The 14,046-nt window shown below is 38.8% G+C and overlaps 1 protein-coding gene and 1 pseudogene across 3 annotated transcripts in view; both read left to right on the plus strand.

The window, feature by feature from the left end:
- LOC115128399 (major histocompatibility complex class I-related gene protein-like) overlaps positions 1-14,046 on the plus strand; it is a 49,350-nt gene that overhangs the window by 1,258 nt on the left and 34,046 nt on the right. The window contains exons 2-9 of one of the 3 annotated variants that reach the window (XM_029658227.2): positions 3,019-3,291; positions 3,411-3,704; positions 3,803-4,087; positions 4,267-4,389; positions 4,543-4,566; positions 6,787-6,822; positions 7,008-7,079; positions 7,889-10,726. In XM_029658227.2, coding sequence (XP_029514087.2) covers positions 3,019-3,291; positions 3,411-3,704; positions 3,803-4,087; positions 4,267-4,389; positions 4,543-4,566; positions 6,787-6,822; positions 7,008-7,079; positions 7,889-7,896 — 1,115 coding nt within the window. In that variant the 3' untranslated portion in view covers positions 7,897-10,726. Of the gene's footprint in view, positions 1-3,018; positions 3,292-3,410; positions 3,705-3,802; positions 4,088-4,266; positions 4,390-4,542; positions 4,567-6,786; positions 6,823-7,007; positions 7,080-7,888; positions 10,727-14,046 lie in introns of those variants that run through there. The other 2 variants (XM_065017745.1, XM_029658228.2) reach the window with 2 other exon arrangements.
- Positions 11,310-13,644, plus strand: LOC135571334 (major histocompatibility complex class I-related gene protein-like; annotated as a pseudogene).

Below are 14,046 nucleotides of genomic sequence, written 5' to 3' on the forward strand. Positions count from 1 at the left end.
AGACGATTGATTTCAATGCTGAGTAAGTAAACTCTGAAGCAGCAGAACGCAACATTGAAAATTCAGGATGCAAAGCAGGAGAAGAAACTCACTGAAATGGAGTCAAAGGTAAACAAGAATGACCGGTATGGTCGGAGATGGAATCTTCTAATTTATGGAATAGCAGAAATATCTGAAGAGAACATCAACGCAAGAGTGAAGGACATTTGCAGGGAAATAGTCCCGGAGGAGGAGCGAAATGTTGCAGGTTCTCTGGATGCAGTGCACCACCTGGGTAGGCTGAGAGATGGGGAAAACAACCAGCCACCACGACCAGTGATCATGAGATTCATCTCCAGGACAGCGAGGGATATGACATGGAAAAGTGCAAAGAAAAATGACTATTTAAAAAAGAAGAAACTGAGGCTCAAGAAGGATCTGACAGCATTTGACAAAGAAGCTCGGAATAGTCGGTGGCCGATGATTGAGAGAGCAAGGAAGGGAAAAGTGCAAACTTTGCGCGAGCCAAGGCTTTGTTAATGGAATTTAAGGTGTTTCAGCACTTGGCAATGAATTTATACTATGTCAACTGGCTGATAACACCATACTTTTAAGAAACAGGAATGAGGTTTATAATGCAGTTTCCTGTATTGAAGACTTTTCCTTAGTTGCGGGTTTCAAAATAATATTTCCACTCAAGGATTGTTTTACAGGAAGTATATGGTATCCCAGTTAAAGATAAGGTGACTTATCTTGGAATTGTTATATGCAAGGATGAAAAACAAAGGAGTGAATTAAACTTTAAGCCCATTATTGAGAAAACAAAGAAATTGAACCTCTGGTTGCTTAGAGATGTTTCGTTATACGGTCGTGTTTTATTTTCCAAAGCTGAAGAGTTATCCAGATCGATGTATGTCTCATTACTTGAATTATCCCCTAAAATTGTAAAGGACTTAGATGAGATTCTTTATCATTTTATTTGGAGGAACAAGCCTCACTATCTACGAAAAGATATTCTCACTAATACCCAAGAACAAGGACGTCTTGTGGTTTTTAGATTTCAATACTCTAATACTTTTAAAATAAATTGGATTCTGAAGTATGTTAAGAACAGTATTTGGAATGTCTTCCCTAAGTACATATTTGACTCTGTTGGTGGTTTTGAATTTTTGTTTCGGTGTAATTTAGATGTTGATAAAATCCCAGAACAGTTGGCCAAATTCCAAATAAACACAATTTTTCCCCTCACAGATACTTTACATGGAACAACAAAGATATACGATTTAAAAAATAAGTATTTTTTTTTTCGTAACAGTTCGGAAAATAAAATTATTTTGGTTGGTCAGTTACTGAATAAGGATGGATATCTACTCTCATACGTGGAATTTCTTGACAAGTTTAAAATATGCAAATGTTTTTGATGCAATTCCAAGGGGGGTTGTAATCTCTTTTAAATTCCTCTGTGGTTGATGTAAGTAACATAGATTTACATGAATATATTCATTGGCAATATTAACATCAAAGATAAATGTAGTTATAAACAGATTAGGAATATTGTTTGATACTACAATTCCCTCAACAAGATTCTTTTGGTCAAATATCTATGGTGAAATACAATGGAGGAAAGCATGGGAAATTGCTAACAAATATTGTATCAGTAACAAACAAGGTGAAGGAAGTTTCATTTAAAATGTTGCATAGAATCTATCCTGTGAAACATGTTTTGGCAAGATTCAAGCTGAATATTGACTATAAATGTGATTTCTGTGGAATGGAGGAGACCATTTAGCATTTGTTTTTTGCCTGTTTTTATAGTAGAATTTGCCATACAGAATTTGGTTCCCAAAAAAAATAGGACTTGTACTATTTCATGGTTTTGCTATAATGATTTATTTTAGGTATTTTGATGTAGATAAAGATGTAGTATATTTAATTAAACTGCTAATAATACTAGGTCAATTTCATATTCACAAATGCAAATGGTCTAATTCAAAACCTAACTTATTTCACTTTATAAATGAATTTAAACAATACGGCACTACTTTAACTAAAATGAAAAACAAAAAGGCAATTAACTTGTATTATTAATGATTTGTTTGTTTAGGATTCCTGGAAATGTAAATAGTTTGTATGTATGCTTATTTGCATGTGACTATTCCTCTTTTGTTTGTTATTTGTTAATAAAAAATTATAAAAAATAAAAAAAACACTTATACACAAGGACAGTCACACATTTAAAATACGATATACAAACAAAAAACAATACACGAACAAAGGAAAGAGAATTTTCTTGATATGGTAGCGAATCCGGAGGATAGCCCCGACCGGGACTCAAACCTGGATCTAGCAGCTGTCAAGCAAACACCTTAATCATTACACCAAGAGGTCCGAACTACTTGAGTTCGGGTGGTGTTGTGTTAAAGGGATAGTTCAGGATTTTATCAATGAAGCCCTTTATCTACTTCCCCAGAGTCAGATGAACTCGTAGAGACCATTTTTGGGTATCTGCGTCCAGTATGATGGAAGTTAAGAGGTACTTTCGCGAGCCAACGCTAACTAGCTGTACCCATAACCTTTTAGTCATTGCACTAAACACTAGTTAGAAATTGGCTTGTGAAACTATCTCTAACTTCTTTAATACTGGACACGTAGACATACAGCTGGTATCCATGAGTTCATCTGACTGGGGAAGTAGATAAAGGGCCTCATTGCCAAAATCCAGAAGTATCCCTTTAATATATTAATAGGAAATAGTTTTATATCTAAGTTGCAGAATGTGTCCCACTTTTCACTAATGCACTAGTGTGGGCTTATTTGTTCTTTTATGTCACCTACCATTTAGACAACATCATGCAGAGCCTCTTTGACACTATTAATTGAATACATTATTTTGTTGGCCATTACAGACCTACAGTATGACAGAGAGAAATATTTGACATACAGTAATTTCCGTTTCATGTTTTACAGCATTGTCTGAGTAACATGGAGAGAAGGCAGATTCAGACAAATTATCTCCATGTTTAAATGTTTTCCCTACAGACATCTACTCCCTGAATTACATCTACACTGCCCTGTCAAAGCCACTAGAATTGCCTGGTATCCATGAGTTCACTGCCATGGGTCTGATGAATGACAAACAGATTGATTACTATGACAGTGTGGCAAAGAAGAAGATTCCCAAACAGGACTGGATGAGGGAGAAGCTGCCAGCAGACTACTGGGATAAAGGCACTCAGTCACGCAAGAGCAAGGAGCAGTGGTTCAAAGTCAACGTCAACATCCTGATGGATCGCATGATGCACAACAACACTGGTGAGGGATCACCTGCAATTTGTCCTACGCTCACCGTTAATCTTTTAAAATTGTAGGTCATTAGTTACCCATGTATATTGTCATCATTGACTGTCTTTTTCATTTGTTTTTCCTCTCAGATGTGCATATCCTTCAGTGGAAACATGGCTGTGAGATTGACCGACAGAGTGACGGCACATTGAAATTCATAAAGGGCACAGACCAGTACAGCTACGATGGTGACGACTTCCTGGCCTTTGATGATGCCAATATGCAGTGGGTGGCCCCAGTTGATCAAGCTCTGCCGACTAAGAGGAAGTGGGACGGGGTCCAGATCCTCAACCAGTACACCAAGGGCTACCTGGAGAAGGAGTGTGTGGACTGGCTTTCCAAATTCATGAAATATGAGGACAAAGAATTCAGTAGGGCTGATTGTGAGTACTTAAATAGTATAGCCTAACAAACAAAAACAACCATTTGTACATATGAGATCAGAAATAATATTAATGTTCTCCGTTTATTCCCTCTTTAGCCCCTCCAAAGGTCTATGTATTTGCTAAAAAGGCCAAAACTGCAGGACATGTCCGACTGACCTGCATGGCCACAGGTTTCTATCCCAAAGATGTAGAAATGCATATTAAGAAGAATGGTGTTCCATTGACCGAACGTGATGGAGTGCAGTCTACAGGAGTCCTACCCAATGATGATGACACCTACCAGATCAGGATGAGTGTGCAGATCCCAGAGGCAGATAAGGAAACTTATGAATGTTATGTCGACCATAGAACTTTGAAGAAGCCAATTGTGGGAAAATGGGGTAAAGTATGGCTAATTTGGTTTAGTGTTGATTGTTTCCTGTGTCAATAACACTAAACCATCTTAATTTGAACTGAACCGCATACTAACAGCTTTGCAAGTGAGGCAGGAACAAAACTGATGTTAGCTTCTGGTTACATATTGTTGCTTTTTATAAATACTCTGCCTTTTGTTTTGCAGATGGAGAATGTTGTGATTGCAGTAGTGGCACTGCTGTAGTCATTGGGGCAGTCATCGCCATTATTGTAGTTCTGATCTTGATTTCGGTGGTCCTGTTTGTTCTGCACAAAAGCGGGACAATTGGTAGGTCTTGATTTATATCAATTCAATTGTTTTTGTTTTTGTTAAATGTTAAGAAAAGATGAATCAACGGTACTGCTATGAAAGGTGGGAACTACGGCCTAAATCCATATGCATTATAACATTTCTATGTATTATTCTCTTTACACATCAAAGTGATTCCTGGCTTGAGAACTAGAGGTTAGTATCACAGCCTCTCCCTCTGTCTGTATACAGCACATTCGGGAAAGTATTCAGACCCCTTGGCTTTTTCAACATTTTGTTTTGTTACAGCCTTATTCTAAAATGGATTACATTGTTTCTTCCCCCTCTTCAATCTGCACACTGTTAGGTTCTAATTTTCAGAGTAAATAACTCTGTCACTAGAGAAGCTTAGCCAAGGTTCATTCTTCCCAAGGGTCGATACAGCTATAATTCAGACACAGACATGACTTCCCCCGTGGTGGTATTCATACCCCACTTTGGGTGGAGTCTCCTCCTTAGCGCTAAACATTGCATCATTCTTCCTAAGCGGGGAGCTAAGTGATATGAGCCTTCAACGCGTTTATCACTACTGCTACATGCGATCGTGTTCCCTGCACTCAACACCTTCCAAGCTTAGTTGCACCTACTATATACCTTCCTTCTATAACCCTTAACTTCTTGTGTAGACCCTCTTAACCTTAGCGCTCCATCAGTGACATGAATTAGTATACCTGTATTTCATATTCTCTAAACCCAACAACACAATACCCCATAAGGACAAAGCAAAAACGGGTTTAGACATGTTTTGCAAATGATGGAAATGTGAAACTGAAATAAGACATTTACATAAGTATTCAAACCCTTTACTCAGTACTTTGTTGAAGCACCTTGGGCAGCGCTTACAGCCTCGAGTCTTCTTGGGTGTGACGCTACAAGCTTGGCACACCGGTATTTGGTTTTTCTCTGCAGATCCTCTCAAGCACTGTCAGGTTGGATGGGGAGCGTCGATGCATAGTTGTTTTCATGTCTCCAGAGATGTTTGATCAGGTTCAAGTCTGGGCTCCTGCTGGGTCACTCAAGGACATTCAGAGCCTTGTCCCAAAGCCACTCCTGCGTTGTCTTGGCTGTGTGCTTGGGGACGTTGGCCTGTTGGAACGTGACCCTTTGCCCCAGTCTGAGGTCCTGTACTTTGCTCGGCTCATCTTTCCCTCAATTTTGACTCGTCTCCCAGTCCCTGCCGCTGAAAATCCTCCCCACAGCATGATGATGCTGCCACCACCATGCTTCACCGTGGGGATGGTGCCAGGTTTCCTCCCGACGTGACACTTGGCATTCAGGCCAAAGAGTTCAATCTTGGTTCATCAGAGCAGAGTATCTTGTTTCTCATGGTCAGAGCCCTTTAAGTGCCTTTTGGCAAACTCCAAGCAAGCTGTCATGTCCTTTTACTAAGGAGTGGCTTCCATCTGGCCGCTACCATAAAGGCCTGATTGGTAGAGTGTGGTTGTCCTTCTGGAAGGTTCTCGCATCTCCACATTGGCTCTCTGGAGCTCTGTCAGAGTGACCATTAGGTTCTTGGTCACCTCCTGGAGGCAACTGTTCTTGGAGACCTTCTATACAGCAGACATTTTTTTGGTACCCTTCCCCAGGACAATTCCTTTGACCTCATGGCTTGGTTTTTGCTCGGACACACATATATATATATATATATATATATATATATATATATATATATATATATATATATATATATATATATATATATATATGACAGGCGTGTGCCTTTCCAAATCATGTCCAATCAATTGAATTTACCACAGGTGGACTCCAATCAAGTTGTAGAAACATCTCAAGGATGATTATTGGAAATACGATGCACCTGAGCTCTATTTTGATTCCTATAGCAAAGGGTCTGAATACTTGGGTAAATAAGGTATTTCTGTTCTTTTTTATCTTTATAAATTAGCTAAAAATTTATCGCTTTTTCATTATGGGGTATTGTGTTTAGATTGATGAGATTTTTATTTCGTTTGATCAATTTTATAATAAGGCTGAAACTTAACAAAATGTGGTAAAAGGCGAAGGGGTCAGAATACTTTCCGAATGCACTGTACATGTCATTTATCAAGATAATGGTTGATTGTTACATATAACATACTTTTGACATTAGTTATAAGGACAATATGATGCTTTAATATCAGAACAACAATCTGGCCATCAAACTTAAAAAGGTGTTCAATGTAACAACCAATACTGTTTAGATTTACCTTTGGGTTTTGAATAAGATCCTATTTATTCTGAACAAGTCTGAAACATTTTAGTCATTCATTCAACTCCTATTACAACATGATCTTCTTGTACTGAAACTTTACTTTACTGAAACAGATATTTTTGTAATATCTGGAATGAAATGAGTGACTGTTTTCTCCCTTTTATTAGCCACGGATGATGAAAGCAGAACCTCATCAGACTCTGGTAATCTAATATCCGTTGACCCATAATAAATAATAAAATACATTAAGCAGACGCTTTTATCCAAAGCGACTTACAGTCATGTGTCATACTTAATATCAATCCAAGAATTAGATTGTATTTGTGTTTTCTAATTACTTTTGAGACTGTAGAAAGACTGTTTCCCTCTGCCACTATTTCAGATCAAGGCAGCCAGAACGCAGGGTCCTCAGACAGAGGCAGTGAGGAGGACGTTAAGAAGTCAATGCTGCCTCAGGAAAGTAAGTCTAGATTGATATCAACCCTTCTGTCACCTCTTCTTCAACTTGCAATTTGGATGGTTGAATAATTCAGTGATATCCAACTCAAGTCTTATAGGGTTCTTCTGGTTTCCTCTAATATTGAAATGTCGCTTGTTTATTACCAAAATAATTTCCTAACGAGTAATTATGGAGATGGCATAAAACGAGTGTGAATTATATGCTGCTTTGGTTTGTCACTTAGAATTGGTTACTTGAATGTAATAAATACATTTCCTTTGATCTTACAAAGTTTGCATTTATCAATAAATAGATAGTTAAGAACATAAAGAATATCACTTTCAAAATGTCACAGATAACACTTATTATCACCAAAAGACAAAGTTAAAGATCCAGACCACTGGTTGGTTAATTTAATAGATTTTTTATTCAACCTTTATTTAACTAGGCAAGTCAGTTAAGAACAAATTCTTATTTATAATGACGGCCTAGCCCGGCCAAACCCTAATCCGGACGATGCTGGGCCAATTGTTCGCCCCCTTATGGGACTCACAATCACGGCCTGTTGTGATACAGCCTAGAATCAAACCAGGGTCTGTAGTGACGCGTCTAGCACTCAGATGCGGTGCCTTAAACCGCTGCACCACTCAGAAGCCCAAATGTGTGGCAAAACACCATTATACCATGTGTGGTATTTGACACCATCCATTTGTAATTAGAGCTGAGTCATGTCAGTTATTGTCATGGGTAATATTTTACAACATTGCACTGTAATGTATGTGTTCAATCTAATAATGCACATCTTTTCCATGTTGTCTATTTATGTGCAGGTGTCTAGATGACCGTTGGTGGCCAAACTTCCTGACCGGACCATGAAGGACAGTCAATTCATTTCATAATTTTTTAGTATGGCTAGAGCTGTTTCGGTGTGGCCACGAGTCATGACGGCAGTCACATTCCACATGACCGTTTAGTCACGCTAATTCGACTTCTCCAAGCTCTGATGCTGCTGATGGTCATTAGTAGCCTACCAAACTGGCTAACTCTATTGTCCCTTTAATCACTCTGAGATTAATGCAAATCTAATCAAAAATCTAATCAAACACTTCATGAGAGCCCATGAGCTCATGTTGCTCAAATATTTCTATAGGCTATGCAATTGCGTGAGAAAACAGCATGATGGTCATTATAAAAAATAGGATTCCATCAGCTTTCCATATACTAGGCCTACTATATTTTATTTGTCAACTATCCTAGTATTATAAGCACATTGCTTCTCTTTAAAACAGGAGTATAGTCTACTGACGTATTTATTTCAGCTGCCCCTGTTTCCATACAGGTTCATGATAATGGTCCATTCTAAATCAAAACCAATTTCACACGCAAACTATTTAGTATATGTAAAGACGAGATTAAATCAAGAATAGTCTGATGGGTGACAATTTTAGCCTATCAGTGATAGGCTGATATTGTCACCCATCAGACAATTTTTTTTCAACCTTTATTTAACTAGGCAAGTCAGTTAAGAACAAATTCTTATTTTCAATGACGGCCTAGGAACAGTGGGTTAACTGCCTGTTCAGGGGCAGAACGACAGATTTGTACCTTGTCAGCTCGGGGGTTTGAACTTGTAACCTTCCGGTTACTAGTCCAACGCTCTAACCACTAGGCTACCCTGCCGCCCCTTGAGTGATATACAGTGGCTTGCGAAAGTATTCACCCCCTTGACATTATTCCTATTTTGTTGCCTTACAACATGAAGATAAACACTTTGAAGATAAAATATTTTTTATTGTGAAACAAGCAAGAAATAAGACAAAAAAACGGAACATTTGAGTGTGCATAGCTATTCATCTCGGGGTGTTGAGTTTGCGCCAGACATAGCGTTTATCTTGATGGCTGAAAAACTCAATTTTAGTCTCATCTGACCAGAGTACCTTCTTCCATATGTTTGGGGAGTCTCCCACATGTCTTTTGACGAACACTTTAAGCAATGGCTTTTTTCTGGCCACTTTACAGAAGCCCAGCTCTGTGGAGTGTATGGTTTAAACTGGTCCGATGGACAGATACTCCAATCTACACTGTGGAGCTTTGCAGCTCCTTCAGGGTTATCTTTAGTCTCATTGTTGCCTCTGATTTATGCCCTCCTTGCCTGGGCTGTGAGTTTTGGTGGGCAGCCCTCTATTAGCAGGTTTGTTGAGGTGCCATATTATTTCAATTTTTTAATAACAGATTTAATGGTGCTCCATGGGATGTTCAATTTTTTTATAACCCAACCCTGATCTGTACTTCTCCACAACTTTGTCTCTGACCTGTTTGGAGAGCTCCTTGGTCTTCACAGCGCGTGAGTTTGAAGTTTGGGGAAGATATTTTTTTACCATAAAAATGCACCTTTATAAACAAAAAAAAGCATTTCATGCATAATCACATTTGTGGTCAGTTTTGAGAATGGCGTTCTCCTGCTAATGGAACATTTGCGCTTATAGCCTACTGCCGTGTGCTCATTGCTGCGCTTATAGCCTACTGCCGTGTGCTCTTTGCTGCGCTTATACTGTGAAGAAATACCCTGATAGTTGATCAACATTCAACATCTTCAGGCTCATTACTTGAAACAGGTGTGTTTTTAATGCTAGTGGTTGTATTCATTTGGGATCTATCGCATCCCACAACTGTGCCAGACGGTTTGGAATATTTAGATCTTGCACAGAATAGAATGGGTTAACTTTTGTACTATGGGGGATAGTAGTGAATGTATTATGTCGTGTATTTCATTATTTTACTGTTGCAATGGATGTTTCTTAGAGGCATCTTTAAGGTATTTGTATAATGCTTCAGGGTTATATAAGCCTAGAGGTATAGGCTGATATGTTTTCTTACCTCTGGCCAAACAATATCTTGTTTTACGTTTCTGCAAATATATGTACAAATTATTATGATGTTTAATATTATAGAGCATATAGAGCATCCTTGGGGTATTTGCAATATTGTTTGTTATGATTGTTTATCCTGGCCAAGATGGGCAGCACCACGTTGTACACAATTACAGTCAGACGACATGAAAAAGTAAAATAGTAAAAACCATTTATGGTAGTGGCCATAATGATATTAAAAACATTGACAGGTCAAGGAATCAGCCACAAAATCCTTCATCAATGATTTAAAAACACCAATCGGGACAAGTTCTCCCAGTTTAAACTATTTTGGAAGGCGTTCCAAGCCTATGGTGCAGAATAAATAAAAGCCTTTTTATCAAATTCAGTTTGGACATGTGGAATAGTTAGCAAACAGTCCGGCATACAGAGTTCCCACCACATTTCTGAATAATACAAATGCCCAAATTAAATGGTAGTAAACCCAAAATGGCTTTGTAAAGTATACCAGTGACTGAGCCTACCTGTGACTAGAGAAGGCAAGCCAACCCTATTTATGAATAGGGACTCTAGGATTATGAACTTTACCTGTGGACTAAATGCATTCACAAAATGATTTCATTCATTTCTCATTGCATTAATCTGTTACAATTCACTAAACCACTGTTACATGACTTATTGCATACATACATGCCTACAGATGTACACACACACACACACAATGCATGTAACCTGTACTGCTTTTGAAACATCCTGCATGATTTGTTATTCTGAATAAAAAAACAATTATAAAAGCCACTTTTTTTGCACATTCTATCATTCAAAATATGGTCTACCAGGCCAAAAATGTTTTTAAAAGTTCCAAAAGTACAGCCTGTTCCACATGAATGTATTGTAATGACCTGACTAGATCATAAATGAACAATTGTCCAGACAGAGGCTTGAGTTTGCGAATTGACGGTTTATTGAACCAACTTTACACAGGCTACTGTTTGGGCCGTAGCACACGCCAAATAGATGACAGATAACCCACAAGCCAATCGTGACCTTCTCTTGTGAAGCCCAGACGTAAGAGAGAGAGAACAAAGGCTGAACCTGGTCTTAACTTTCAATGCCCAACCCCCCTCCACGCCACTCCGCCAACCACCAGGATGCCCGGCATCAGAACATTCCAGGCATTCCCGTGATTGGCAGATAGCAGGTTGATTGACATGTCGGACCCCGCGAACACCGGGTACTGGTCAGTACAACACAACCACCTCCTAGCCTAGCACATAACACACAGCTGTCTGTGCGGGTCGCTACAGTATCTACAGGAGGATAGTAGTGGCTAATGATAACGGAATTGTAAACAACAGCGAATTTGCACAGAGTTCTGATGATGAATGGTGTGCAAAGACAAGGTTTGACTATTTCTTATGAAGTACAGTTTCATCAGAGAAGAGACTTTGGATTTTGTGCAACACCTGTTCAACTTAATGATCAGGATCAACACAGGAGTTTACTTGTTCGAGAAAGCTGAGAGCGCACAGTCATAGCATCGTGGGGCGGACTTAAATTAGACAGAATTTTGTGTAGTTGTCTATTTTCAGGTCATTATTGATGACAACTCCAGCTTGTTTAATGGTAGGCTAGTTTTGAAGGTCCTTATATTGCGATGTTTCCTTGTTGCCGCTGGCAAGTTCCATTGATTACACACCTGAGAAAATTATTTTTAATTGGCAACATGATAAGATAGTTTGATTGGTTGGAATTCCCAGTTGTCAGGTGATAAGATTATGACAGGCACATAAAAGTGCTTAGTCTCTGTTCTAGTATTATTTAGTCTCTTTAAGAACAACAAATTAGTCTAATGCATAATTGAATTAAACAAAGTAATAATGGATTGATGTATTAGTCTAGATTTCATACCAAAATGATTACTATGATGTTACTATGCTAACTATTATCGATTATCATAACTTTTTTTATTTTTTTATTCCCATCTCTACCTCACTTATTTTACATCTCTACCCAGGAGTTGTGACTAACCCATTTGCTGGATTTTGTAACCATTAGAGAAATGGTCGCTGAGCTACATCTACACTGCCCTGTCAAACCAGTAGAATTGCCTGGTATCCATGAATTCACTGCCATGAGTCTGATGAATAACAAACAGTGATTACTATGACAGTGTGTCAAAGAAGATTCCCAAACAGGACTGGATGAGGGAGAAGCTGCCAGCAGACTACTGGGAAAAAGGCACTCAGTCACGCAAGAGCAAGGAGCAGTGGTTCAAAGTCAACGTCAACATTCTGTAGTTATTTTACTAAAACTCCCAAGATAATTAACCTGCAATGCGCAAAGAAGACTGGACTTGAACATAGGTGTGTCATTGCTTCCTATAGAGTACCACAGTATGAGTCATAATACCCATAAAATCTAGCGGTCAAATGGAAATGGTTCCAATTGTTTTTCCACCATTCATTTTACCCATAGGGGATTTTCTTAACACTTAACATAAGGGCTGTTTGTGTAGACTTACCCTGGCGTGACGTAACTAAATAACTAAATCTCTCAGACAAGGTGATTTTTATCAATATATTTGCCTGTATTTACCCCCAACAAATGAAATTCTAATTAGTTGCTAATGTGGCTATCATAAAGAACTACAAATGCCATGATGATCTGGACAAGACTGCCTAATCAAGGCAAAAGTAAGAATCTCTGGATTCACTATCTAATGTTAGCTAGATGTAGTATTTAATACATTTCTTTAAATGTACCTGTTAGCAAAGCTGACAGTTAGAGATGACGTGCTAGAGTTTGCAGGGTTTTGTGTTCTTACATATTGATAAAAGTCACCTTGTCAGAGAGAGATTTACATGGTTATCAGAACCAAGATGGACCACAGCTTGTCGTTTCCAATGGGAACAAGTTATTTATAGTATACAGAACAAGCAAGGAGGTGGGCAGAGCCAAGCATGCGCTAGCGATATCCTATTGGCGCGATCTAGTATACATCTGCATATTTCCGTTAGGGAATTCCTACTTTGAAGTGCACGTGTGCAATAACTCAATTCTCCTTTGCACTCAATCTAACATAATTTTTTAAAAACTTTTGCAACGGGTAAAGTCTACAACTTAGTCCACTCTGTTCATAGCAGATTCTAGTTTTGGGAACAGAAAACTGTATTGACATGACAAATTAGCAGAATGTCGGCCAAAATCCATCTGGTTCCATCTTCTCCCACTGCCCACCAGTGGGCTTCCTCTCGGAAACACCAACCGGATGCTTCACATTTATACATCCATTAAAATATCTGTCTCTGTTCTATCTGTGATGCCACTATGCAGTGTGTGGCCCCAGTTGATCAAGCTCTGCCGACTAAGAAGAAGTGGGACGGGGTGCAGATCCTCAACCAGTACACCAAGGGCTACCTGGAGAAGGAGTGTATGGACTGGCTTTCCAAATTCATGGCATATGAGTACAAAGAACTCTGAGACTAATAAGGACTGTGAGTATTTACAAACAAGCTGATATTTGAATGGTCATCTGAACCTCAAATAGTGTTAATGTAGATGACAGAAAAGAAACACTCATGTTCTCTGTTTATTCCCTCTTTAGCCCCTCCAAAAAGTCTATGCATTTGCTAAAAAGGCCAAAACTGCAGGACATGTAAGACTGACCTGCATGGCCACAGGTTTCTATCCCAGAGATGTGTCCCATTGACCAAACATGATGGAGTGCAGTCTACAGGAGTCCTACCCAATGATGACGACACCTACCAGATCATCCACTCACTCACTCATACAGGAGTAATAAAGGCCTAGGTCATACATGACGACGCTAGCACCACGTCCTCTGATTCTGCTAATGTTATTTAAAAGTACTGCCAGTTACTTAATTGGATATTCCTTAAGTACATAGTGAATGCAGCTGAAATATGGAAGTGCTGATGTTAGTTCTGCTGTTCCAGGTCAAGGCAGCAACGAACTAGAGAGGGAGGCAATGCTGGCTAATGGAGGTAACATACTTTTTTTATGTAAAAGAAAAGGATAAATTAACTCAATCATGGCCTCCCAATCTCATTCTTAAAAGTTGCAGTTTTTTTTGTGTTATTTGATGTTGATTGTAT

This window comes from Oncorhynchus nerka, linkage group LG4, assembly GCF_034236695.1.
Source record: "Oncorhynchus nerka isolate Pitt River linkage group LG4, Oner_Uvic_2.0, whole genome shotgun sequence".
Classification (NCBI taxonomy): Eukaryota; Metazoa; Chordata; class Actinopteri; order Salmoniformes; family Salmonidae; genus Oncorhynchus; species Oncorhynchus nerka.